This window comes from Tympanuchus pallidicinctus, unplaced genomic scaffold (genome assembly GCF_026119805.1).
Source record: "Tympanuchus pallidicinctus isolate F22 unplaced genomic scaffold, pur_lepc_1.0 scaffold32, whole genome shotgun sequence".
Taxonomy (NCBI): domain Eukaryota; kingdom Metazoa; phylum Chordata; class Aves; order Galliformes; family Phasianidae; genus Tympanuchus; species Tympanuchus pallidicinctus.
This window is the reverse complement of record NW_026294750.1, coordinates 4,070,217-4,093,354: the sequence shown is the minus strand read 5'-3', so window position 1 is coordinate 4,093,354 and position 23,138 is coordinate 4,070,217. Positions and strand designations below refer to the sequence as shown.

Here is a 23,138-nt window from a genome sequence, read left to right as displayed (position 1 = left end):
TGCTTTTCCTCGTTAGCGCCTTAAGCTGATTGCTGTAAGCTGCTTGGTGAGCGATCGCATCCAACGGATCCTCCCAATTTCCTCAAATCCCCCTCAACCCATTACCTCCCCCCACAGAGCAGCCCCAGCTTTGGGTTTTGCTCGCTGCAGCCCTGGGCATAAAACCCTTTTCCTTCCCCATGCCATCCCAACCAGACTCAGGGACACCAGCAAGGGATGGAGATGAGACCCTAGGGGTCGGTGCTGGGGTTGGGAGCCGTGCAGCAGGGCTGTGAGAAATGTGGGTCCTTCAGGGGCCGTTGGGATGCATGGGGACAGCATCACAGGAGGCAATGCCCAGCCCTGTGTATCACTGCTGGCCACTCAGCGCTCCCTCCTGTGCTCATCCCCCCAAATCGGGATAAAAGGGCTTTGGGAAGCGCAGGGATTTGGTCCTTCTCCTTATTTTTCAATAAGGCCCAGACTTTTTTTGGATCTCTCTTTGTCTGAGCTCACCCCAGAGCCACCCATGGGGGACACGGGGATGGGGACCCCCATGGGGAGCTGAGGGGGTCGAGGTGGGAGCAGGCAGGAAGTCCTGGGCTGTCACCTCCCCACCTGCTGGTCTGGGTCTCATCCTGTCCCTGCAGGGGGGGAATCAGCTCCTGTTGGTGGCAGCCCCTGTTGGTGGCAGCTCCTACACTGGACCAGAAAGGAGGGCAGCAGATGGTCGGTGCAGCACATCTCCCCATCTCCCCATCTCCCCATCTCCCTGCTGCCTCCTCCACTGCTCCTCTTGTTCTTCTTGTTGCTGGCTTTCCCCTGAGGACTTCCCAGTGATGCAAAGCCCCCCCCCCTCACCCAGCATCCCTTCCCTGCACCCCCAGCCTCTGTTTCTGGGTAGAAAGCCCAACCCTTATCTGTTCATCTCAGAAGAGGAGAGCCCTCATCTTCCTGGAAAGACGGAGGCATTGAGTGGGGAGAGGGGGGCTGGAACACACAGGGTGCCCCCAGTGGGGGTGGGCATAGAGCCTGGGGTCTGGAGATCCCCCCCCCACCCTGAGGTTTTTGCCAATCATTCCCCCCCCCCCTGCAGGCTGTGCCTCGTGCGCTCAGCTCCAGCTCTGAGAACGTTCTTGGAGGGGCTGTAAATGCTGGGCACCCACATCTGATGGGAAAGTGCCTCGAAAGGCTCCGCAGTCCCTGTGTCACCCCCCATCCCAGACACAACCCCCCCCCCCCCCAGGGACCCCCGCACGGCTGCATTCCTCCACGGTCACTTTCTCAGGGATGGTGGCCGTGTCACTCAGCAGAGGTTGAGCCCCGCAGGGGGGACGATGGCAGTCATCCCAGCTCAAGAAGATTAATGGTTTTATCGTGAGGGGGCTGATTTCTCTGCTTCTTTGTCTCTTCCCCCTCCAACCTCCCTCCCCCCCTCTCCCCGGGGTCTCTTTGAATGCCAACTTTGTTGTGTATCCAACGCTCCCCTCGGGTGGCAGCGCTCAGCTCTGACCTGGACAATGCAGAGCTGCTGTCTTGGCAGTGGCACTTCGTGCTGACAGCTGGGAGGGGACGGGATGGGGATGGGATGATTGGGATGGGATGGGGACTGGAAGGCTGTGGGCAGGGGGGGCTCGGGATGCAGGCTGAGCTCTTGGGCTTGAGGAGGTGCCTGGGCTTAAGCTGTGATCCTGGGGGCACCGACACCATCCCTGTGCTGCACCCCCACAGCTCAACTCTACATGGGAGCAAACGCGCTCCTGGAAGCTCTCCCCATCCTGCTTCCTCCTCTTGGCCCTGCTGTAACACAACCAGCCCTGTCGTGATGATGGATGGGAGGCAAGAATTGAGCCCCGGGGGGTTAACGGGGTGAAGATGCCTTTGTCCGTGCCAGCTATAGAGGGGCTGTCTCTCTGGGTGGGTGGGAACACAGCAGGGGCATGGGGTGCCATCCAGCCCCATTTCTCCAGCAGTGTTTTGAGTATCCTGGGGTCAGCTGTGCCCTTAAAACACAGCAAAATGCCACACGTGGGGAGGAGGGGGTCCAGGGGGTTTGGGGCACGAGGGGGGAGGAGCCTGGACCAAACCTGCTTGTCTTCCTGGGGATGATTGTTTCCATGTGGGACGTTGTGATGGGAGATGATCGGCTTTTTAGTCCTCCAAGTGACCTTTCCCAGCTCTGCAGCCTGCAAAGTCCCTCTGCTGTCCATCTCGGCTGGGTTCTGAGGTGTCCTCCCCCCCCCCCCCGGGTGAAAGGCAGAAATTCCCCTTGGGGGTCGTGGGCAGGGTGGGCTCAGAGGGGTAAAGCTGAATATAGAGGGGGTGAGGGAGGGAGTTCTGGTGGGTCACAGAGGGGTGATGCTGGGATGCTCCGACCTTGTGCTCCCCTGGGGAAGGATGCACCGAGATCCAGAAATCCATGGGGTGAGATAAGAAAGAACTGCAGGTAAAAATAGCCGGGGGAGGCGGGTCTGGTGCTCGGCCCGCTCTGCTCTGCTCTGCGGGCTCAGATGGTGAAACGTCTCCGGAGATGGAGAGCGGCGGTTTCTGGGACGCGATGTGCGAGCGCTGAGCCCTGCGTGCGCTGATTGCGGTGCTGCCCAGCGCTCCCCAGCTGGAACAGCACACGGCCGCGCTGCCACGGCCCTCCTCCTCCTCCTCCTCCTCCTGCTCCTCTTCCTCCTTCCTCCCCCGGCTGCCCGCATCCTGCTGCTGGGGAAGCCCAGGCTGGAAGGAGGACGGAGGTTCTGCCAGTTGTCAGCAGCTCCCGTGGGGTTGGGGATGGAGGGGATGAAGTCTGGCCCCCAGTGGGGTTTTGGGGGGTAGGGGGCAGGCAGCATCTTCCAGAGCAGTGCCATCTCTGCTCTCCCTTGGGGCCAATGGTCGGATTCTGAGTGCCGGCCACCTCAGCCCGCGTGATTCCACCTTTCCCTTGTTGACGACCCTCTCCCTGCTCAGCCTCAGAGCGCCGTGAAGGCGATGCCGCGGGGTGAGGCTGAAGGCGAGGATCGGGGCCGTGCAGAAAGCGGCACCCGGAGGAAACGGGGACGGAGGCGTGACGTCAAAAGCAGAGCTTAAAATCCACCCACAGGGGCAAAATCGCACCGCAGCCGCGCGGTGGAAGCTCTGCTTTGCCCACTGCCCGGCTCCCCCCGTGCCCTGGAGGTGGGGGGGATGGAAGGGGGGCTGTGCCAGGCTGGGGGCGGCGGGGAGGAGCGGCCGTGGGGCTGCAGGCGGAGCTGCGGGCGGTCTGCTCGCTCCCAGCTGCTCCCCATCAACCTCCGTATCGCGTCCCGGGAGTCACTTCTGGTGGCAGCGGCTGCTGGCGGGGACCGGCTGGGTGGCACCGGGCTGCCGCTCGTTAGCTGAGCGCCGCCTGCCAAGCCGCTGGGGTTGTTTATCCAATGGGGGGATGGGGCCCAGCAGGGCGGTGTTGGCACAGGGCGATGCTTTTCCCCCCCGCCCCTCCAGGGGACGATGCTCATTGGGGTGCGGACCCTGCTGGTTTGGGCACTCGGAGCCTGGAAGGCAGGGATGAGCACAGGAGCAATGAGCCACGTCCTAATTTTTGCAGTGCGAGGCGATGCGGGAGCAAATGCCCTCCCTGCTGGGCTGTGTTCTCCTGCAGCAGCATCCTTTGGGATCTGGGGGCACATCCCCCTCCAAGGAGCCACGGGGTCTGCGCTCCCCCAGGAACAACCCCCCGCCACCGGCAGCTCTGAAGCCCTTTGAATGGATTTGTTTCCATTTCCAAGGACAAAATGATGGAGGATCCCATGGGGCCGGGAACTGCAGGCACTGCTGAGGCCATCCCACACCCCCTGGACCGGATCCGGGTCTGTGCCTCAGTGATGGGCACCTACGTGTGGGGCTGCCCCACCGCAAACCCCTCACCCCAAACCCCTCACAGGGACACAGAGCTGGGTGCGTGGGGGGTAAATGGACAAGCAGAGCTCCAGGAGGAGCCCCCCAGAACCCCCCCAGCCCCAGCTGGTATCGCTCCAAGCCCCAATCCACAGTCCGACCCCCCTCCCCACAACCCCCTTCACATCGAGGGGATGGGAAACACAGCCCCACTGCCTGCAGCCTCCTCCCATTGCACAACACAACCCCGGGTGCTTGGGATCCGATGGCAGCTCGGCATGCAGAGAAAATTAAGACCAGAAGACGGGAGCAGCAGCAGCTTTCATGCGCGTCGTCCCGCTGCTCGGAGCCCTCGCCCAGGGGCAGCAAGACATGGTTCTCATTCCTGCGCCTGTGCTGGTGTTTATTATTTTTCCTTCCATTGTGCAGGGTCCCCTTTCTTCCCTGCATGCTCGTCCCCCAGGGCTGAGTGAATCAGCGCCTTTTGCTTCTGCCACTCAGACGCGGATTATTGCCGCAACCCCTCTCCGACTTTTTTGGCTATCGGTCCAACTCCATCTGCAGGAAAAAGGGATGAGATGGGAGCACGGAGGGGCAGAGCCGCGCTGCTCCTTTGTCCCTTCCGAAGTTCTCTGCCCTCGCGTTGCTGGGGGAGTCCCTGGAAAGGGGAGACGGTGCTTCGCGGGGTCACCGCTGTGCTCTGGGGTTGAGGAGCGCAAGGGCTGCATGCAGGAGCTCTGGAGGTGGCCCCTGTGCTTGTGCTGGCCTTGGCCACCTCGTGTGTCCCCTCCCCCTCGGGCGGGGATGTCCCTGTGAGGATGGGCAGTGCCACCTGCAGCCACTGGGGCGGTGGTGGCTGTGCCTGAATTGCCTCCTCTCGTGCCTCCACGTCCCTGATTCCAGCCAGAGCGCACGGCTCTGCGGGAGGAGCAGCAAAGTGAAGCGGCAGGAGGACGGATCCCTCGGCCTCCAGGATGCTCGGCTGGGAAACGCAACGGCAGAGCTCAAACCCCTCTGCTCAGAGCCAGCGGGGCCGCTGCTCTCACGGGCTCCATCCCTTCCCTCTGTGTTAGCAGCTCTGGGCCGTGGATGAGCCGTGACAGCCCACGGCTTTGCAGGGAAATGCATATTTAGAAACCAGAGGGCATTATCCCCTTAGATTATTATCACTTGAATGTAGGTCGGCACGACAGCTTAGGTGGAAAAACCGTCTTCCTCACCACGCTTCCTCGCACCGTTTAATCCCCTCCACCCTCACCCTGCTTTGGCCAAAGGCGTCTCCCCTTGCTGCCAGCATCCCTGCAATGCTCTGCCTGCATCGGGGGGTCCTCTCACCCCCGTGCTCCCCCCACCTCTCTGCCTGCACCGCTCTGCAGGTGAGATTCGGCACCTGCATCCCCGCAGCATCACCCGCTCCCATTCAACCTCCCTCTGCGTTTTCCTTCCCTTCCATCCACAATTTGCCATCCTTGAAGTGCCTCCCCGAGCGCTGGGACCTCGGATGACTGGCGGGGGGGGGGGGGGGGGAGATGGAGGGGTTGGTGGCCCCCGCCATTCCATCGCTATGGTGACAGATGGCAGCCGAAAACGCGGGGATCGGGGTCAGATGAGAGCAGCAGCGGTGGATGTGGGCGGATATTTATAGGCTGCTGCCCCAACGCTGCTGGCAACGCGCTGCTCTCGGAGCACGGGATGAGCCCTCCGCCGGATCTGCGGGGCGCTGCTCCTCCACGAGAGGCATTACTCATGCACACTGCTTTAATCCAGGCTGCTCCCCGCGGAAAAGTACAGGGCTGAGAGAGCTGGGGAGGAAGGGGGGGGAGCTCAGATGGGAGGATGGATCGCTCTGCCATCGTGGGCTGCGAAGGGAAACGGCCCGGGGGGTTGGGAAGGTGAGCAGACACCGGGAGCTGGAGCTCTGCGCCTTGGGGCAGCGGGTCTGAATCCTCCGTAGGATTCCTCTTCTGAAGGTGTTTTTCCTCCTGCTGGGGTTTCTCATGGGCACCAGGAGCTGGATACGGGTACCAGTGCCCCCCTGCACCATGGATACGGGTACCAGTGCCCCCCTGCACCAGCGATATGTCGGCTGGAGAAGCTGCACTGCTGAGGACGGGCTGAATTTGTGTCTCTGGGCCCGTTCGTGAGTCACTTCTATCAGGCCCTGAACCGATCACGAACCCCTTTGAAAAGTCCTTCTTCCCCATAATCAGCCCCACGGGTTCTGGCTTTCCCGGCGAACCCAATTAGCTGCTTCCCGAGGGCAGGGCCGATCCTTTCAGGTGTGCCGGGCTTTCTGCTCGACTCCTCGCAGCATCAAAGCAGCTTAAGTGGTTGCGGTTAATTAAACCTACGACGGAAGCTGGGTGTGATGTTTGCATGCCCCGAAGAGGCGGTCGTGCCCGTATCTTTCCTTCCTCTCAATAAACCACGCGGTGCCTCCCCTTGACTCCAAAACACCAAATCCCCCCCCCGGTGGGGGCATAGGGACCACGGAAGCCCACCTGGAAAGGCAAAACGAGGAGAGGAGGGAGGATGGAGGGCACTTTTGAGGCCGCTCCTTTCATTCAGGGCTCCTGATGCAGACACCGAGGTGGGCAGAAGGAAACCCGCCCCTTCTTTTTTATTCCGCTGTTATTTTTAATACAAGGGCCCCCTCGGAGAGCCTGGGGGGGGGCAGGGTAGGTTGCCCCCCCAGCTTTGACGTGCAGCCGTGACGATGAGTCAAGCCTGCGTCAGGGGCTGCGCGCTCGCTGTCATTTATTTATTTGAGCGAGCGTGTGGTGGTTGGGGGGAGTATTTAAATATATAGATATAGAGAGAGATTTTATTACCCGGGAGCGGAGAGAGGAGTTGCCTCCCCTCGGGCGCAGCGCCGAACCCAACGCGCATCCGCGGAGCACAAGGAGGGAAGGAAGAGGGGGGGGTGGAAGGACCGACAGGCGGCGGCCGCGCAGCGTCACCGCGGGGCGCGGAGGCAGCGGCGGTACCGGCGGCGGCGGTTTCCCCGGTGGCCCCGCAGGTACCCGGTTCCGCCGCCGCCCGGGGGTGCAGGGGGGGGTGGGATCCGATCCGTTCCTCCCGGCGATTCGCTCCGTTCCACCCGCGGCGCAGAGGTAAGGCTGCTTTCTTCTCCCCTCTCCCCGCTTCGTTTTTCCCCCTCCCCATTCATCGGAGCTTCTTCTTTTGGGGGTTGGGGGGGGGGGGAAGGTGTTCGGGGGGCTGCGGCAGCGGGTGCGGCCCTGGAGCTGAGGAGTTTGGGGGGGTGGGGGGGTGGGATCATCCCGGGACCCCCGGGTGGGGGGGGCTGAAGTAATGGAGGGGGTTGGTTGGGGGTTCGTCCTCCCCAGCTGCTGCCTGGGGGGAGGGGGGTTGAAGGGTTATAAATAGAGCCTCCAGGCTGACCTTGACAATAACATTGGGAGAGGAGAAAGCATTGGGCTGCGATGAATGTTTCACACCCGGCCCCCGAAGCGAAGGGATTTTTTTGTTTTCCCTTTTTCTTTTGAATCCTCGGAACGCAGCCGGCTTCTTTCGAGGCAGTAAAATGAGGGTTGGGGTTTTGGTTTCACGCCGTTCTGTGTCGAGTTGTGGGGAGTCCTTGCCCCCATCAGTGCATTTCTTGCATCGCGGCTGTGCCGGAGGTGTGTATGGGGCTGCGTTTGGGGCTGACATCTTGGCCAGGTGCAGCTTTGCATCGTTTTGGGGACGATTTGCGTCATTCCGGAGATGTGGGGCTGGAAAAAAAAAAAAAAACAAACAAAAAACCACAAAAAAACACAAAAAACCACCAACCCTCCCCCAGCTCTTTGCAAAGGACCCAGAAGGTGAAATCGTTCCGCTTCTGGCGTCAGAGGCACCTGAGGTTGAGATCCATCGTGAGCTGATGCAACTATTTCTGGGCTCGGAAGGAACAAACCTGAAATGCCGCGTGTGGAGCTGAGCCATTCCGGGCAGGGCGCGCAGTTCAGTGCCAGAATCTCCCCGGAGGAGTCGGGATTGGGTCAGGAAGGGAAATAAAATGCGGGTCTGTCCGTCCTCCAGGTCGAATCGGAGGCGGTCGGCATCGATAGGGGAAAAAAAAAGGGTTTGGTTGCTATGGGGAAGTGATGTGAGAGCCTGGAATGGCAGAGGGGTGGGGGTCAGCACGGATGCGATGGAACCGGGTCGGTGCTGAGGTGAAATGTCCTGGGGTTGTGTTTTGGGGTCGGTTGGTTTGTGAACCACAGCGAGGTCTGCGTGCTGCTGATCGGGGCGAAGCTGGGTTCGGAGGGGCAGCAGCTGCAGCTGGAACTGAGGGTGAGGGGTTTGGGGGGGGAGAGGGGGGGGAAGGATCACCCCGTGAGCAGGAACCACGTGACGGCAGCTCCGTGTCACGCCGCTGCAGATGATGGATGTCATCCGATCCCAAATGAGACGTGAAGGGAGACGGAATGCGGAGAATCAATGGGTTCCTACGCTCCCGACGGCGCCGAGGTTCCCCCTCCTCCGGGGTTGCTGTGGCTGCCTCGTGACCCGCCCGCAAAACTGGCCTTTCTGTTTTGGTTTTTTGTTTTTTTTTTCCGGAATCCATTGATAAAAATTCGCTCGAAACCCTTCAGTGATACGAAAGCGGAGCTGGGGCTGCGGGAATTGTGCCCACCTCCGGGGTGGAGCAGGTGGCAAACGGCGGCAGGGCTGCCATAAGCACGCGTCTGCTCGCCCGTAGGGGGCCGGGGGCTGTTTGGACCACCTGGATGCTGGGGGGGGGGTGTAAGGCAGAAGCGGAGGCAGCTCTGATTCATCCTCGAACGCGAACTGCTCCTGTGTCACGACGCTAAAACGAGCCTGAATGAGGAGCGCAGCTCTGAGCATCTCCCCCCCATCCCCCCCCGGCAATAAATGCCGGCTGAGCGCCGCGGAGCTGCGCGCAAACTGCTTGCGAAGGTGGGAGCCCGGGGTCCAGCGCGTCTCCCTGCGGCGTTTCCCCTCGGCCTGCTCTGCTGACCCCCTGGTTGCGTGTTCCCTTCGCGCTGTGTGAGTTTGGGGGTCTGGGGGGGACCCCGTGATGTGGGACCGCTGCCACCGAGTCACCGCGCGTCACCTCTGGAGAGTGGCGGAGCCTGGCGCTAATTAGCAAGGTTTGCTTAAGGAAAGGGAGCGACCCTAATGAGCTCGGATGGCAAAAGCCTTCCCCCGTGGAGCAGAAGAGGATGAGGAGGGTGAGGAAGAGCCGAGCGGGAGCTCTGAGTCTCCTGGTTTGGGAGCGAGGAGCGGCGTTAAGATGGAGGCAGGTCTGTGTGCGATGGGAGCTGCGCTTGGAGGAGGCTGTGGGAGAGCCGAGCTGCTCATCTGTGGGGCAGAAGCGTCTCCTCGGGGCTCTGCCATGCGGTCGGGATGCCGCTCCGAGCGCTCTGCCTTTGATTTGCTGGGGCTGAAGGGCTCTGTGTGCTCTCGCTGTGATGCAGAGCGATGCTGTTCCCAGCAGGTTCCCCACTGCTCTCCTCTTGGCTTCGCTGCTCGGCCTTGCTGGGTGCGAAAGGGAGGTGGCAGAGGTGCCTGCTCTGTGCCTCCACCTCTCTGCGAGCTCCCCAGGTCCCATGGATGACCTTGGGTCTGTCCCCTCCTCATCTGCAGCATAAAGCTCAGCCCTCGGTGTGGTGTCCCGGGATGGGGACGCTTGGATCCCTCAGATCCATCCCTGGCATCCCTCTGTGCCTGGATCCATCGCTCTCCTTTCCTGCTCTGTGACCTTGGTGGAGGGAGCAGGGCGCTGTGCCAGTGCAGAGACCCCACTGTTTGAATTTGAAGATTATTTTGAATTCATTGCATCCCAGCCTGGCTTTTCTTTTTGTTGTTGTTGCCTCAATTTCCCCTAAATGGAACATAAGTGCAGAATTCAGATGCAGGAGCTGCTCTGTCCCTGGGAGAGGAGAGAGCTTCCCAGTGCCCACACACCCTGGGCCCTGAGCTCCACTGCTGCTGACTGATTCCAGCCTCTCCAATCACCTTTTCAGCAAGTGGAAAAACCATGGCAGGAGCGTGGGGAGGTGGGTTATCCCAGGGCAGTGGTGCTCTTTCCTGCTCCTCGCCCTATTGCTCCCCGTGGGTGCTGGCAGCTGCTCCCATCTCACAGGCACTGTTGCTGTGCCAGCCCTCCCAGTTTGTACTGGTGCCTTCCTGGACCCCTCTATGAGCGCCGTGGGGAGGCACCCAGACCCACTGGTGGGCTGTGATCCTTCCTTCAGAAGAGAAAGAAAACCACACATGTGAGAAGGTGAAGGTCGTCAACAAGCTGAATCTCCATCTGTCTGCTACAAGGGGGTTCTGTCTTTCTGCAGCCAAGAAGCTCCTGGTTGTCAGCTGACCTTCCTTGCAGCGTCGTCGTCATTGTTGTTGTTCTGGGAGATGAATTCCTTGATTAAATTCCCCTTCCAATCAAACACATGGGCAGAAGTGCTTTTTGCAGGTGGATTTGAGCTGCGCTTTGGCTGGGAGCATCGTGGCAGACCCCTCTCCATAGGCTGGGTCTCCTCCAGCAAGCACTGCTGCCATCAGGCTGGGAAGCAGCAGGATGCCCCCAAGCAAGCAGTGGGGACACAGGGACAGCAACACTGGTGAAGATTATCCTTATAGCACAGCTTTCCCATACGACTTCACACGGGGGGAGAGCTTTCTGCTCCTTACCCCTTTCTCCTCCTCCAGTGCTGCCTCAGCCCCTTATCCCAGCCCTGGCAGAGCAGCTCAGCACACTCTTTCACCCCCAAATCCTCTCGTCTCTGCAGAACCCGACCCAAACTCGGTGGGAATCTCTGTGATTTCCTGCCTCGGGACCCCCCTGCCCTCCATGCTGGGGATGCTCTGGCTGTGGGCAGCCCTGTGCTGGTAATTGCTGCTGTTGAACTGCGAATGGTTCATACGAATGGTCCTCGTTAGGAAATGAAACACTGCTGGGCCAGGCTTGAAGGAATAATTCAAACAGCTTCTCTGGAGGAGCCTGATCCAGCCAAGGCTGTGAGGCGATGCAGTTGCCTGGCAACGGATGCAGCTTTTGACTGAAAATAGCTTTTCTATTAGGAACAGGGCCTGGCACACGGGGAACTTCCTTTGGGGCGAGGAAGCAGCGAGGTGAGGGCGAGGAGGGTGAGCTGTCCTGCTGCTTTGCCTCCCTCCAGCACTGGGATGGATGCTTGGGAATGAGAAGGGCTGCCTGGCTGAGCCCCGTGCTCTGGAAGGGCCCAGGGTTGTGAGCTGTGCTCAGGGCTGGGGTTGATGGGTGTCTGTGTAAATGGAGGAGCTCGGGAGAAACACGGGGGGCCTTTGGGACCCTGGGCATGGCCCCAGTGCTCCTCCGGGGACTGGTGGTCACAATGATGTCCCTGAAAAGGGAATGGAGGGATGGAAGACAGAAGCGAACACGGCCCTTGGGGAGAGAGTCATTTTTCCACGGCTTGGAGTTTCTATGGTTGTCCTCCAGCTGGGGCACGAGCCAGTCTGGCCCCAGTTCTCCCAGTATGGCCAAAGATCCCTGGTGTCAGTGCTCAGACTGTGCAGATCTTGTGGCTTGGGTTCCCAGGCCAAGGCTGGGAAGGCAGCAGGGCTTGGACGATGGATGGCTTTGTGTCGCCGTGGCTGTTTTGCAGATGTTATCTGCTATAGAGCTGCCTGCGGTGATTTAGCTGCTGGCTCTCCCCCACCTTGTGCCTGATACCAGCCAAGGAGGATGGAGAGCCCTCTGTCGCTGTCACCTAAGTGCTTTTGAGCCCTGTAGCCCTTCAGGACTGAGCTGGGGGGCCGTGCAGGGCTGAGGGGACTGCTCTGTCACCATCTCCTTGCACCCATGGGTGCTCCCCCCTGGGAACTCTCCCCAGCGAGGAAGCAGCAGGGTGTTGCTTCCACTTAGCATCCCCCAGCCCAACGGACGTCCCCGAAACACAGGAGGTGATGGTGACCTCTCCCCACCATCTCTGCCGGTCCCAACAGCACCGGGATGAGGCAAAACCAACCCCACCATGCTGCTGAATCCTTCTCACGCAGGTCCTGCTGATGACAAGGAGGTGAGCCCCGAGCAGCTCAAGCGGGACGTTCCTCTTCTCCCTTCACCCCATCCCAGCCCCTGGGGTGGCACGGAGCCGTCCCGATGCCGAAAAACAGCAAAGTGACCCAGCGGGAGCACAGCAGTGAGCATGTCACCGAGTCAGTGGCCGACCTGCTGGCTCACGAGGAGCCCGTGGACTACAAACGCAGCGTCCTCAACGTGACAGGGGAGGCTTGGGATAAGCAGAAGGACGGGGAGGAGGAGCTGGATGCAGAGAACAGGCCGGCGTGGAATAGCAAGCTGCAGTACATCCTGGCCCAGATTGGCTACTCTGTGGGGCTGGGAAACGTCTGGCGATTCCCCTACCTGTGCCAAAAGAATGGAGGAGGTGAGAGATGGGATTCCAGGGGGGTCTGTGGGCTGATCTTACCTCTGCTGGGGGTGGAGGGAGCAGTGGGGGTGGGTTGAGAGGTGAGGGGCAGCTGGGAGCTGCTGGCTGTGCTGTGGTGCAGAGCTGCAGGAACCTCCAGGGCAGCCTCTTCCTGAAGGATGCTCGCCTGCCTGCCCTGAGAACAAAGTGAATCCTACTGGTACGTTCAGGGCTGCAATGAAACCCTGATTCCTTTGGTAGGGAGCTCTCTGCATCTGTGATTTCCTGCTCATCCCAGATAGATGGAATCAGGAGCCAGCTCTGTGCTCAGAGGTCAGATGCCAGGCTTCTCTAAAGCCACCCTGCCTCAATTTCCCCATATAAGAGAATGGAACCCTCAGCAGCCGCGAGACTCGCTGTAGAGGGGTCAAGTTGGGTTTGACAGCTCCCAGCACACGGTCATCTATCTCATCCCTGGGATGCAGGGGCACGAAGGGGCACTGCTGGGATGAGCAGATGCTGTGAGAAGCCCCTTGCTGCCATATGACAGCTTCCTGCAGGTACCGAGGCACGGAGCTGGGAGCTGGCTGGCACAGCAGTAAGCTGCTCGGCGCAGGGTGGGATGGCTGCTTCCTTCCTGCTCCCCAAGCAGACATCTGTGGGGGAGAACAGCCTCGTGCTGGCAGTGAGATGGGCCTGAGCCAAATCCCCAGCACTCGGTGTGCCGGGAGCCGCGTGTGCTGGCGCTGACGCATGGGCAGGAGCTGGTGGCCGTCCTCCCAGGGGTCAGGGGAGGAAAATCTCTGATGCTGGAGAAGTTTGCATCCAAATGGATCCATCTGTCTCATCGTCTGGAGGTCGAGATGCCCATGAGGGTGTTGCAGGGATGGGAAGCTCGTGGGTGTTCCCAGTTACACCAGTGTCCAGCTGCACTCCATTTTCCTGCTCCTTAATGAACCTCTTCCTTAACGAGCCTCCTCATCTCTGCTCCAAATGCATCCTTGGCCCCATCCATCCCTGGCCCAGCACTGGTGGCTGTCACTGGGCCATAAATCCCAGCTCTGCAGCCACGTGCTCCCAGTGCTGTCCGGCAGCCCCTGGCAGAGGCTGGAGCCATCCATCAGCCGGGCGCTGCAGCGTGAGTCATCGCATCTTTTACAGCCGTTTGGTTATGCTTCATGAACTGCTAATTTCTCTCTGGTCTCCCCAATTAGATGGAGATTAACCTCCTTTCTGTTCCGAGCCATTTTACCACTAGCAGAGAGCTCGCATATCCTGCACATTCCCACAGTGCCAGGGGATGCAGCAGGGTTCCCTGCCACGCACGTGTGTTTTCTGTTGCAAACCAAGTGACAGACACAGCCTGTCCCTCATCGGGATACAAGAGCAGGAGGACGGGTCCATGACAAGCTTTCTGTCCCTGCCAGGCGCCTACCTGGTCCCATACCTGGTCCTGCTCATCATCATTGGCCTCCCGCTGTTCTTCCTGGAGCTGGCAGTGGGGCAGCGGATCCGTCGGGGCAGCATTGGTGTCTGGAATTACATCTGTCCCCGCCTCGGTGGCATCGGTTATGCCAGCTGCCTGGTGAGCATGCATTGGGGTTGGTGGGATGCTCTGCAGGCTGCAAAAGGGGGATGGCCTGGGGCAAACCTCACTGAGCCCAGTGTGGGAGATTGAAGGGTTGAATGGAGTTTTTCAGCTCCATCTGTGAGCTTAGGGCTGGTTTGGGAATGAGGCCTTCCATGTTTCTGGATCCCCGCTCAATGGGAACACCGGCACTGCCCCCACTGCTTCACAGCGTGTCCTCCTCAACCCCCAACACAGGTCTGCTTTTTTGTCGGTCTTTATTACAACGTTATCATCGGTTGGAGCATCTTTTACTTCTTCAAGTCCTTCCAGTACCCTCTTCCCTGGAGCGAGTGCCCCACTGTCAAGAATGGCTCCGTGGCCGGTGAGATATGGGGGTAAATGATGGGGAGTGGGGCTGTGGGACACCGGAGACCCTCAAAACCTATTGCAGGCTGGGGACACTGGATGTTGGGATGGGGACACGGACAGAGTGAGAAGAGGCAGATGGTGGCTCTTCCCCACCCCTCACTCTCTGGTACCCCCATTCATCTGCAGTTGTGGAGACTGAATGTGAGAGGAGCTCGGCCACCACCTACTTCTGGTACCGGGAGGCCCTGGACATTTCCAACTCCATCTCAGAGAGTGGGGGACTCAATTGGAAGATGACCCTCTGCCTGCTGGTGGCCTGGAGTCTCGTTGGCTTGGCCATGATCAAAGGCATCCAGTCCTCGGGGAAGGTGGGTAGCAGCAATCCGTGCTCCAGATGTGTTGGTTTTCCGTGATGTTCAGATGGAACCCATCTCCAGATGTGCCAGATGTTTTACAGGGCGCATCAGCGGGTAGCACAGGGTAAGCAGGCTGCTGCCCCGTGGCAGTGGGGTGGTATCACGTCCCCTGTGCCCAGGAGGAAGCCCCATTCACATCACTGGGACACTGGGAGGGAGCCCCATGCTGGGAACCAGTGGTGCTGGGAGGTGGTGGGGATGCAGAGCTGTCTTTCCCCAGGGCTTGTCTGGCACCAGCCTTCTGTCTCCAGTTTGTGATGTCCTGGGGATGGATGTGGGGACGGGGCTGAGCGTAAAGGGAGATGATGCCCACCCTGCATGCATTCTTCTTGCCCCAGGTGATGTATTTCAGCTCCCTCTTCCCCTACGTGGTGCTGGTTTGCTTCTTGGTGCGGGGCCTCCTGCTGCGCGGGGCGGTGGATGGGATCATGCACATGTTCACCCCCAAGGTGAGAACTCAGCAGACCCCCAGCAGGTTTATCCTCCGGGCTGCTCACCCTTTGTGCACATCATTTCACCGAATCCTCTTTTTCTCTTGTTTCCACCCCAAAAAATCAGAGCATCCGCCTCAAAGGTCCCAATAAACGAGGCAGGAGGTGTTACAGCCCTGAGGTGGTCATCATAGCACTGCCCGAGGCATCGCTCCTGTTCCCTTTGGGTGGGCGAGGGGAGGGGATTTACCCTCAGCAATGCATCTATAGAAGGGCTTAGGGGCTCTGTGAGATCATGCTGGCTGGTAGCGAAACCTCCGCTGGTGTTTATGCAATTAACGAGCTAATTAATTAGTGATGAAGCCATGCAGATGAAACAGCTCTGCTGGCGAGGCTGTTACAAGATACTAATTAGGATCTCCCGATGAACGGCTCTCGGAGGCCTGCAGCCTGCTGCAGGGGAGGGGGGCGAGGTCTGGGGTTAAACGATGCTGAAGGCTCTGGAGGATGGAGCGGCTCTGGCACCACCACCAGCCCTCATTCCTTTTTCTGTGTCCCCTCTCCCCAAGCTGGATAAGATGCTGGACCCCCAGGTGTGGCGGGAGGCAGCCACGCAGGTGTTCTTTGCCTTGGGATTGGGCTTTGGGGGGGTCATCGCCTTCTCCAGCTACAACAAGCAGGACAACAACTGCCACTTCGACGCCACGCTCGTCTCCTTCATCAACTTCTTCACGTCTGTCCTGGCCACCCTGGTTGTATTCGCCGTGCTGGGCTTCAAGGCCAACATCATGAATGAGAAATGCGTGGTGGAGTAGGTGGATTTGCTTTCTGTCCATCTGGGGGTTGGGGGAAACCTGTGCTGGCGGGGCTGTGGCTCAAGGACTGAGTGACGCTGTGTTTTGGAGGACCCAGATTGCTTGTGATCAAGATCTGGATTTCCAGAGGTGCCCCCTTGTAGCTGAGGGCACAGTTTTTCTGGCTTTGGTTGGGAACTATGGTCTACAGGTTCTCACACTGGATGGAAGGGGACATTTCTGGGTGACCAGATTCTGCTCCCCCTTAGGAATGCTGAGAAGATCTTGGGATACCTGAACACCAACGTGCTCAGCCACGACCTCATCCCACCCCACGTGAACTTCTCCCACTTGACAGCCAAGGACTACAACGAGATGTACAGGGTGATCATGACGGTGAAAGAGGGGCACTTCAAAGAGCTGGGCTTGGACGCGTGTCTGTTGGAGGATGAGCTGGACAAGGTACCCCACGGCATTCCTAATGGGACAGAGAAATCACCTCGCCCATTGGCAGTCCCTGCTGGGAGCTGTTTGTGTTGCTCCTGGCACACGGATCTGGAAAAGCTGTTTCCAGTGTCCCTCCAAGGATGGGAATTCCCTGTTCCTGGGGTCTTTCCTGGGGCGTGGGAATGGTCTGCCCATGGTAGCAAGTCTAATAGGCTCACTGCCACTTCCACGCCAGGTGTTAGGGTGGATTTTTCTTTCCTTGAGGAGCTGTTCAGTGGGACGAGAGAGCCCTGAGACACTCAGCCTGACACGTTTCTTTGTCCTTTTTGGTCTTTTTACCCCCCCCCTCATAAATAGTCAGTGCAAGGAACCGGCCTGGCCTTCATCGCCTTCACAGAAGCCATGACCCACTTCCCAGCCTCGCCGTTTTGGTCCGTCATGTTCTTCTTGATGCTGATAAACCTGGGGCTGGGCAGCATGATCGGGACCATGTCGGGCATCACCACTCCCATCATCGACACCTTCAAGGTGCGGAAGGAGGTGTTCACAGGTGAGGTCTTCTGCATCCTCCTGGGTTGGGGCTGGAGGGTCCCCACTGTCATCCTAGAAGAGCGGGGACACGTAGACGTGTAGTGGGATCAGACCCTATGGCAGAGGCCTCAGTTACCCCCGGGACCATGGGATCGTTAGGTTTGGGAACGGCCACTAGGATCATTCAACCAGTGGCACATCAGCGCCGACCGATCCGCGCTCTGTTACCCTACGCCCGTCTTTCTCCCCGCAGTTGGCTGCTGCATCTTCGCCTTTGTGGTGGGCCTGATCTTCGTGCAGCGCTCTGGGAACTACTTTGTCACCATGTTTGATGATTACTCAGCCACGCTGCCGCTCACCGTCGTGGTCATCCTGGAGAACATCGCTGTGGCCTGGATTTACGGCACTAAGAAGTAAGGTGTTGGCGCCACAAATGGAATTTCTTGGCTGTAAAACCCCCCCGCCTTCCAGCTCTGTCCTGATTTTCCAAGAGGCAAGCTGTGATGGAGCAAATACCCTGAAGGCAGGAGATCTGTTTGCCTTGATCCTCTACCCTGCCCCAGCTGTAACCCAGCACCAAGAACGAGTCCCACTAATGGGTATCTTGCTTTGGTTGTGGAGCTCTGTTGCTTGTCATTATAGTCTTATCTGAGGTTTCTGGAACGTTCTGGAAGGGCAGCTCTTTCCCTCAGTTCCCATTCTCGTTGTCAGGAGTTGTCCAGAGCAAGGGAGGCTCAGGTGACCTTTTCCATGGGAGGTTCCCAACCCATCCCACGGGTTTGAAAGACTGCGATGATCTCGTGGCTCAGCTGGGCTCTTCCCCAGGCTCTTTTTTGAGTCTAATCTGCAGCAGGGCTCCTGGGAGGGAGTTTCTTTCTGGAAGGTGGGGAGCAGTGTGGTTCCATCTCTCCCTTTCGGCAGGTTCATGCAGGAACTGACAGAGATGCTGGGCTTTCGACCCTATCAGTTCTACTACTACACCTGGAAGTACGTCTCTCCCATCTGCATGGCCGTGCTCATGACTGCCAGCATCATCCAGCTGGGTGTCAGCCCCCCGGGCTACAGCGCGTGGATCAGAGAGGAGGTGAGCAGGGTTCCCACCCCAGCTCTGCTTATTCCTCCAGCTGGGACGCATCCCACCCTCTTGGCTGCCGTTTTTCCCTGCTGCCCAGAAGGCTCGAGCTAGCTCGGAGCACGGGCTGAAATGTGCCCTTGGGCTTTGTCTTGGTTCCACCACAGTGCGTGCTCTTTTATCCACTTTGATTCGCAGTCTGATGACTTCCTAAGATGAAGGCTGGCAGGAGCTTCTGAGCGCTTAGGAGATGCTGGACCTGGCGTGCGTCGCAGCTCCCTGACACCAATCTCTCTTTTTCAGGCTGCAGAGAAGTTCCTTTTTTACCCAACCTGGGCCATGGCTATCCTCATCTCCCTGATCATCCTGGCTTCCCTCCCTCTGCCTCTGGTCTTCATCCTCCGGCAGTTCCACCTGGTGTCAGACGGCTCCAACACCCTCTCGGTCACCTACAAGAAGGGCCGGATGATGAAGGACATCTCCAACTTGGAAGACAATGACGAGACGCGCTTCATCCTGAGCAAGGTGCCGAGCGAGACCCCATCCCCGATGCCCACCCACCGTTCCTACCTGGGTCCTGGGAGCAACTCCCCTATGGAGATGAGCAGCGCGCCCAACGGACGCTATGGGAGCGGGTACCTGACGGCCGGCACCCCCGAGTCTGAACTGTGATGCTGGGCAGCTGACCACCCCCCGGGAGAGGAGAGGTCGTGGGGAGTGGATCCTGGCTGTCCAGGCAACGGGAAAACTATCAAAGAAGAAACCCCTCTTTAAGTTGTAACCAAAAGCAGCCGTTCCTACGATGATGAAGGGATTGCGGGAGGGGCAGGACTCCTCCAACAGCCCTCAGCAAAGGGCAGGACCTGGGGCTCGCCTTAGGGAAGGGAGGAGCAAGGGATGCTGCCGTGCTTTTCCCAGGGTTGTCCTCTCGCAGCTCCAATCTCTCTTTTCAAGCAGCTGGTGGTTGGAAAAAGGACCTGGCGTCAGGTGGAAAGCCAGCCGTGCTTCCTCCTGCAGCCCAGCGCTCTGCCCATCGTCTGTTGTCCTTTAGCTGGGAGGAGTCATGGCCTTATTCCAACGAGCACAATTAACCGTCGATGTTCATAGCACAAAAGGGTGCTGCCGTTGTTGCCATCGTTGTTGTTGTTGTATCTCCTGTAGTTTTTCTAGCTGTGGACACGCTCAGATAACCCCAGTGTTTTGGCCAGGGTCGGCAGGGAGCGGCGCGGGGCTGAGTTATGGTGACGTGTGGGACTGCAGCTGGCGGCTCTTTGGAGGCTGCCCCATCACCACCAGCACAGGGACGGGGTCTGCAGGGTGTTCCCAGGTGTGCTGGGGGTGATGTGTGCTCTGAGATGTTGGGATGGCACGGGCTGTGGGCAGGCAGATCTACTGAGCAGCACCTCCAAAATGAGGGATTTCATGTGAGGTTTAGAAGGGCAGTGGGGATGGAGCAGGGAGCGCCCTGCTGGAATGGCCCCAGACCTACGGGATGCTCTACTGCACCACCGTCCCCGGTGTGGTGGTCATCTCCTCTTGCTGCTTTCTTTAGGCACGTGGAGCTGTGGGGTACCAAGTCCTACAGCAGCCCTGATTTGGCTCTCAGGAAACCGCTCTGGGCTGTGGGAGGTGAGCTGGCTTTTGGGGATGGCGGATGGAAGGATATGTGTGAGCAGCCAGCGCTGGGTCCCAGCATCCCCGTGAGCTGCATCCAGACTGCTGAGCCCTCCGTGGTGCCTCTCCACGCTGCCTGGGGAGTGCATGGATGCAAAGCCTGTGGGGGTGAGGAAGGTCGGTTGGGTTTTCCCAGTTCTGAGTTTCTCCCTCTGACGCTGAAGGTTTCCCTGAATCAAACACAAAGCCAAGGATTTCTGCTGGCAGTACAGCCTGAAGCAACCATTCCTTCTTTTCTCTGTGGGTGCAGGGGAGCAGCGCCTTGTTTATGGTCTCAGAAGCTGAGTGAGCTCCTTACTCCAGTCCTGTTGGGCTGAGATCACATCTGGGGGCATTTCAAACACTTTTGAAGGCCACGTTCCTGGCTCCCATGCCCACGAGCCCCTCTAACCTTGCTTGCCCACCCACAGGTGGGAGGTCTGGGAGGTTCCCACCTGTCTATCTCTGGTTTGGGATGCTGTGTTTACAGTCCTTCTCATCGTGGGCTCAGCTGGAGTGTCTTACTGGGCAATTAGCACAGGCCCTTCGTTAGCTGTTTTTCCAGAGGGGAAATGAAGATGGGGACCGAACCAAAGCAGCTCGCCCTGCTGATGGCAGAGGAAGCACCAGCCCCAGGATCAGCTGCGCTCCCCCCTCTTCTCCAGCCCTCATCCAGGTTAACCTTCCCCTCCTCCTGCCCTTGCGGAGGGACACAGAGACGTCCTCACTGCGTCACCTCCAAGTGGGAGAAGCACAAACCCCCTTTTTTCCACCTCTCCTCCTCCCTGTGTCCCCAGTTTCCCCCATCGCTGCCCAGTGTCACCTTCCCAGTGGCAGTGACTGAGCCCAGGGGCTGGATCCCCACCGCAGCTCCCATGGAGTTGGGGAGCAGGGCACCTCACCAGGTCCCATCTGCTGCCGTGCTGCGATGCTCCTCGAGCCCTTGGGGGAACACTTCAGTCCCCCATCCCTCCTATTGCCAGCCCCAAACTGGGCAGGGAGGCGTTTGCTTCCCACCCCTCTTATTGCAGCACCAAGAAGAGGCAAAACCAATAGGAAGGTACCAAGAAAGCTATATTATATATATATATATATATATAAAAAAAACAGAGGAGAGGAGAGGAGATGGAATAATAACCCACAGATTCTCTATTTCTACTGTATATTTATTCTGTAAATGTCACTGTAAATGCTGTTCAATGACAAAGTGGCCCGTGACCCTGTTTTCACCCCCAGTGCTGTACAGATCAATTCTCACTGTATATCGGACCGATTTTTACCTTTTTATTTCTCGTGCGTGGTGGGTGGCTGTGTGTCGACCCCCCCCCAGACCCCAGACCCCCCCATCAAGGGGAGGTGGGGGCTATGGGGGGGGGGGCAGACGCCTTTCTTTTTATCCGTGGAGGTTGTGTATTTCTCGTGGTGTTTGCTCGGTGTTGGGGGGGTCGGTGGATGGGTGGGGGGGTGTGAAGCTGTGGGTGCTCCGTGTCGTCGCTGTGTGCGTGTGTCTGTCTGTCAGTCACGCCGTGTGTGTGGGGTTGTGCGCCTTGCTCTCGCATTTGGGGTCACTTCTTGCTGTACTCGGTCACTTTGGGAGCCTATGGGGGGGGGGTTCTTCCCCCTGGTTCTCCCCCCTGTTCACTTTCCTGGGGTCGATCCCCGGTGACTTTTAGCCTTGGCGATCACTTTTGGTTTGTTTTCTCCCCGCAGAGGCACAGGGAATAGCTGCTAGCTGTCAGCACAGGCACTTTCCAGTTTCCCTCTGGGCGGTTGGAGCAGGGGGGGGTGGATGCTGCCAATACTCCCCCCCCCTACCCCCAGCTCTCCCCTTCCTTCCCAGCCCAGATCCTACTGCTCAGAGCAGGGCTGGATCAGGAGCCCCACTACGGAGAAGGGCTTCCCCTCCTGCCCTCCCTGCAGCTCCCCCTGCCCCCCTGGCTCCTCCTGAGCTGCTCCCACTGCCTCCCTCATCCCTCCACCCCGGCTCTCACCAGCAGGAGCGGGGTGTGCAGGTGCCCAGGTGGCTCTGCCAACCCCCAGGGACGCAGCCAGGTTCAGGCAGAGCCCCTGCAGCACACGGGCTGCTCCGCTGTGGGTAAGCACAATGCTGGCCAAGCCCTCCTGTACAGGTAAAAGCACAGATCTGATAGAAACTCGTCCCATGTATCCTCGTAGCCGGTGTATTTACCACTCCTGCTGTGCCGGCCGGACTCCTCAGCAGGTGAGAAAAGCCCTGTAATGGCCGTGATGGAGTCTGATTAAAAGTCTGTTCTTACCAAGCCTCTTCTCTGCCTCTGTTTCCTTCCTTGGGGTGGGCTGTGGGTCCCTGTGGGGCTGCAGAGGGCACCAGGGCTGCCAGCACCTATGGGTGTCAATGCCTCTATCCTGTCCTGTCACCTCTGTTCATTCTTCTGTCTCCTTTTCTCCTCTCTGAGCCCTTTCTGTGCCTCCATCCAGCAGTGGACCTCACTCGGGGCGATTCCTTCCATCCTGCACCAGCTCAACCTGCACTGGATGGGGCACACGGACTGGTAAGACATCTGCTCCTCTTGCCATGCCCTGCTGACGTGCTGGTGGCTCAGCCAGAGCACTGGGAGTACTGGGAAGCTGGAGGAGGATCAGGGATCTCCAGTTACTTCAGCTGTTGGGTACTGGCTCAATATTGAGCCCCATGGGAAGCAGGGCTGCCTCTCCCCTCCTATCTTTGTAGTTCCCCTAGCTGGTTCAGCCCTGGAGAGCTGAAAGAGGGGAGGATGGGTGGGAGCAGAGGAGCCGTGCAGTGGTGTGGGCACCATGGGGGCACTTGGCTGTGATTGCACTCACGCTGAGGGTGAGGTGGCATCACAGAAGGCTCGCACAGGTTTGCTGAACGTCTCTGGAGATGAGGGGACGGCGCTTGGGAGCAGGAGCAGAGCACATCCTGCAGGATGAGGGTTGGGACAATAGGAGCCAAAGGGCAGCTCTGTAGGAACAGCTGCTCCCAGCTCCCCCGCAGCCACCTCCAGTGAGGGATGTGGGTTTATGGGTGCAGCCCCCCTTAAAGCCTGGGGTGATGCTGAAGGCCCTGCAATACAACTCCTGTGCTGCTGCTTCATCCCCAGCCCACCCCACAGCACGGGGGGTGGTGGGGAGCTTTGATTTCTTCCTCTCCCAGCAGAGCTGCCTGAAAAAACACACTCAGCAAGGAAACCCAAAGTGCAGCAGGTGCTGGCGTGCCTTTGGGATGGCAGCTATGGCACGGGGAGGGAGGGCTGCTGCCATAGGAAAGAACCAGGAATGTGACTTCTTTCCCCCTGGGGGAATCCCAGTGCTGAGAATGGGGCTGGGAGGGCACTTGAACCCCCCTCCCCTCCTGCTGTAGGTGCTCTGTGCAATACAGGTGCATGGAAACAGAATCTGTGCGGGGTTGGGAGAAAAAAACCGGCAGAGAAATGTTCAATTTGATAAAATGAGGGAGAATTCCCTTTGATGGTGAGGCACTGAGTGGGGTGGGATGAACAGCTGGGACCGGGGGCCGATTTTTGGGTATCCCCACCTCCCGGCAGCCCTGGAGAATGAGATGCAGATGTGAAGCCGAGGCTTTACCCTGAGTCTTCCAGTTGGGAAACCGAGGCACTGCGTGCAGTCA

At 59.0% G+C, this 23,138-nt stretch overlaps 1 protein-coding gene across 2 annotated transcripts; it reads left to right on the top strand.

Moving 5' to 3' along the window:
- The first annotated feature begins 6,607 nt into the window (after positions 1 to 6,607).
- On the top strand, positions 6,608 to 21,794 carry SLC6A17 (solute carrier family 6 member 17). Of its 2 annotated transcripts, none has more exons than XM_052698437.1 (12): positions 6,608 to 6,956; positions 11,857 to 12,245; positions 13,655 to 13,812; positions 14,053 to 14,179; positions 14,353 to 14,534; positions 14,921 to 15,031; positions 15,583 to 15,824; positions 16,077 to 16,269; positions 16,612 to 16,804; positions 17,039 to 17,198; positions 17,707 to 17,869; positions 18,161 to 21,794. In XM_052698437.1, exons 2-12 carry the CDS (start codon positions 11,960 to 11,962, stop codon positions 18,527 to 18,529), a joined length of 2,184 nt encoding a protein of 727 aa, XP_052554397.1. In that variant the 5' UTR covers positions 6,608 to 6,956; positions 11,857 to 11,959; the 3' UTR covers positions 18,530 to 21,794. The 2 variants fall into 2 exon arrangements, with proteins under 2 accessions (XP_052554397.1, XP_052554398.1); XM_052698438.1 differs by lacking the exon at positions 6,608 to 6,956 and adding an exon at positions 8,581 to 8,856.
- Positions 21,795 to 23,138: the final 1,344 nt, after the last annotated feature.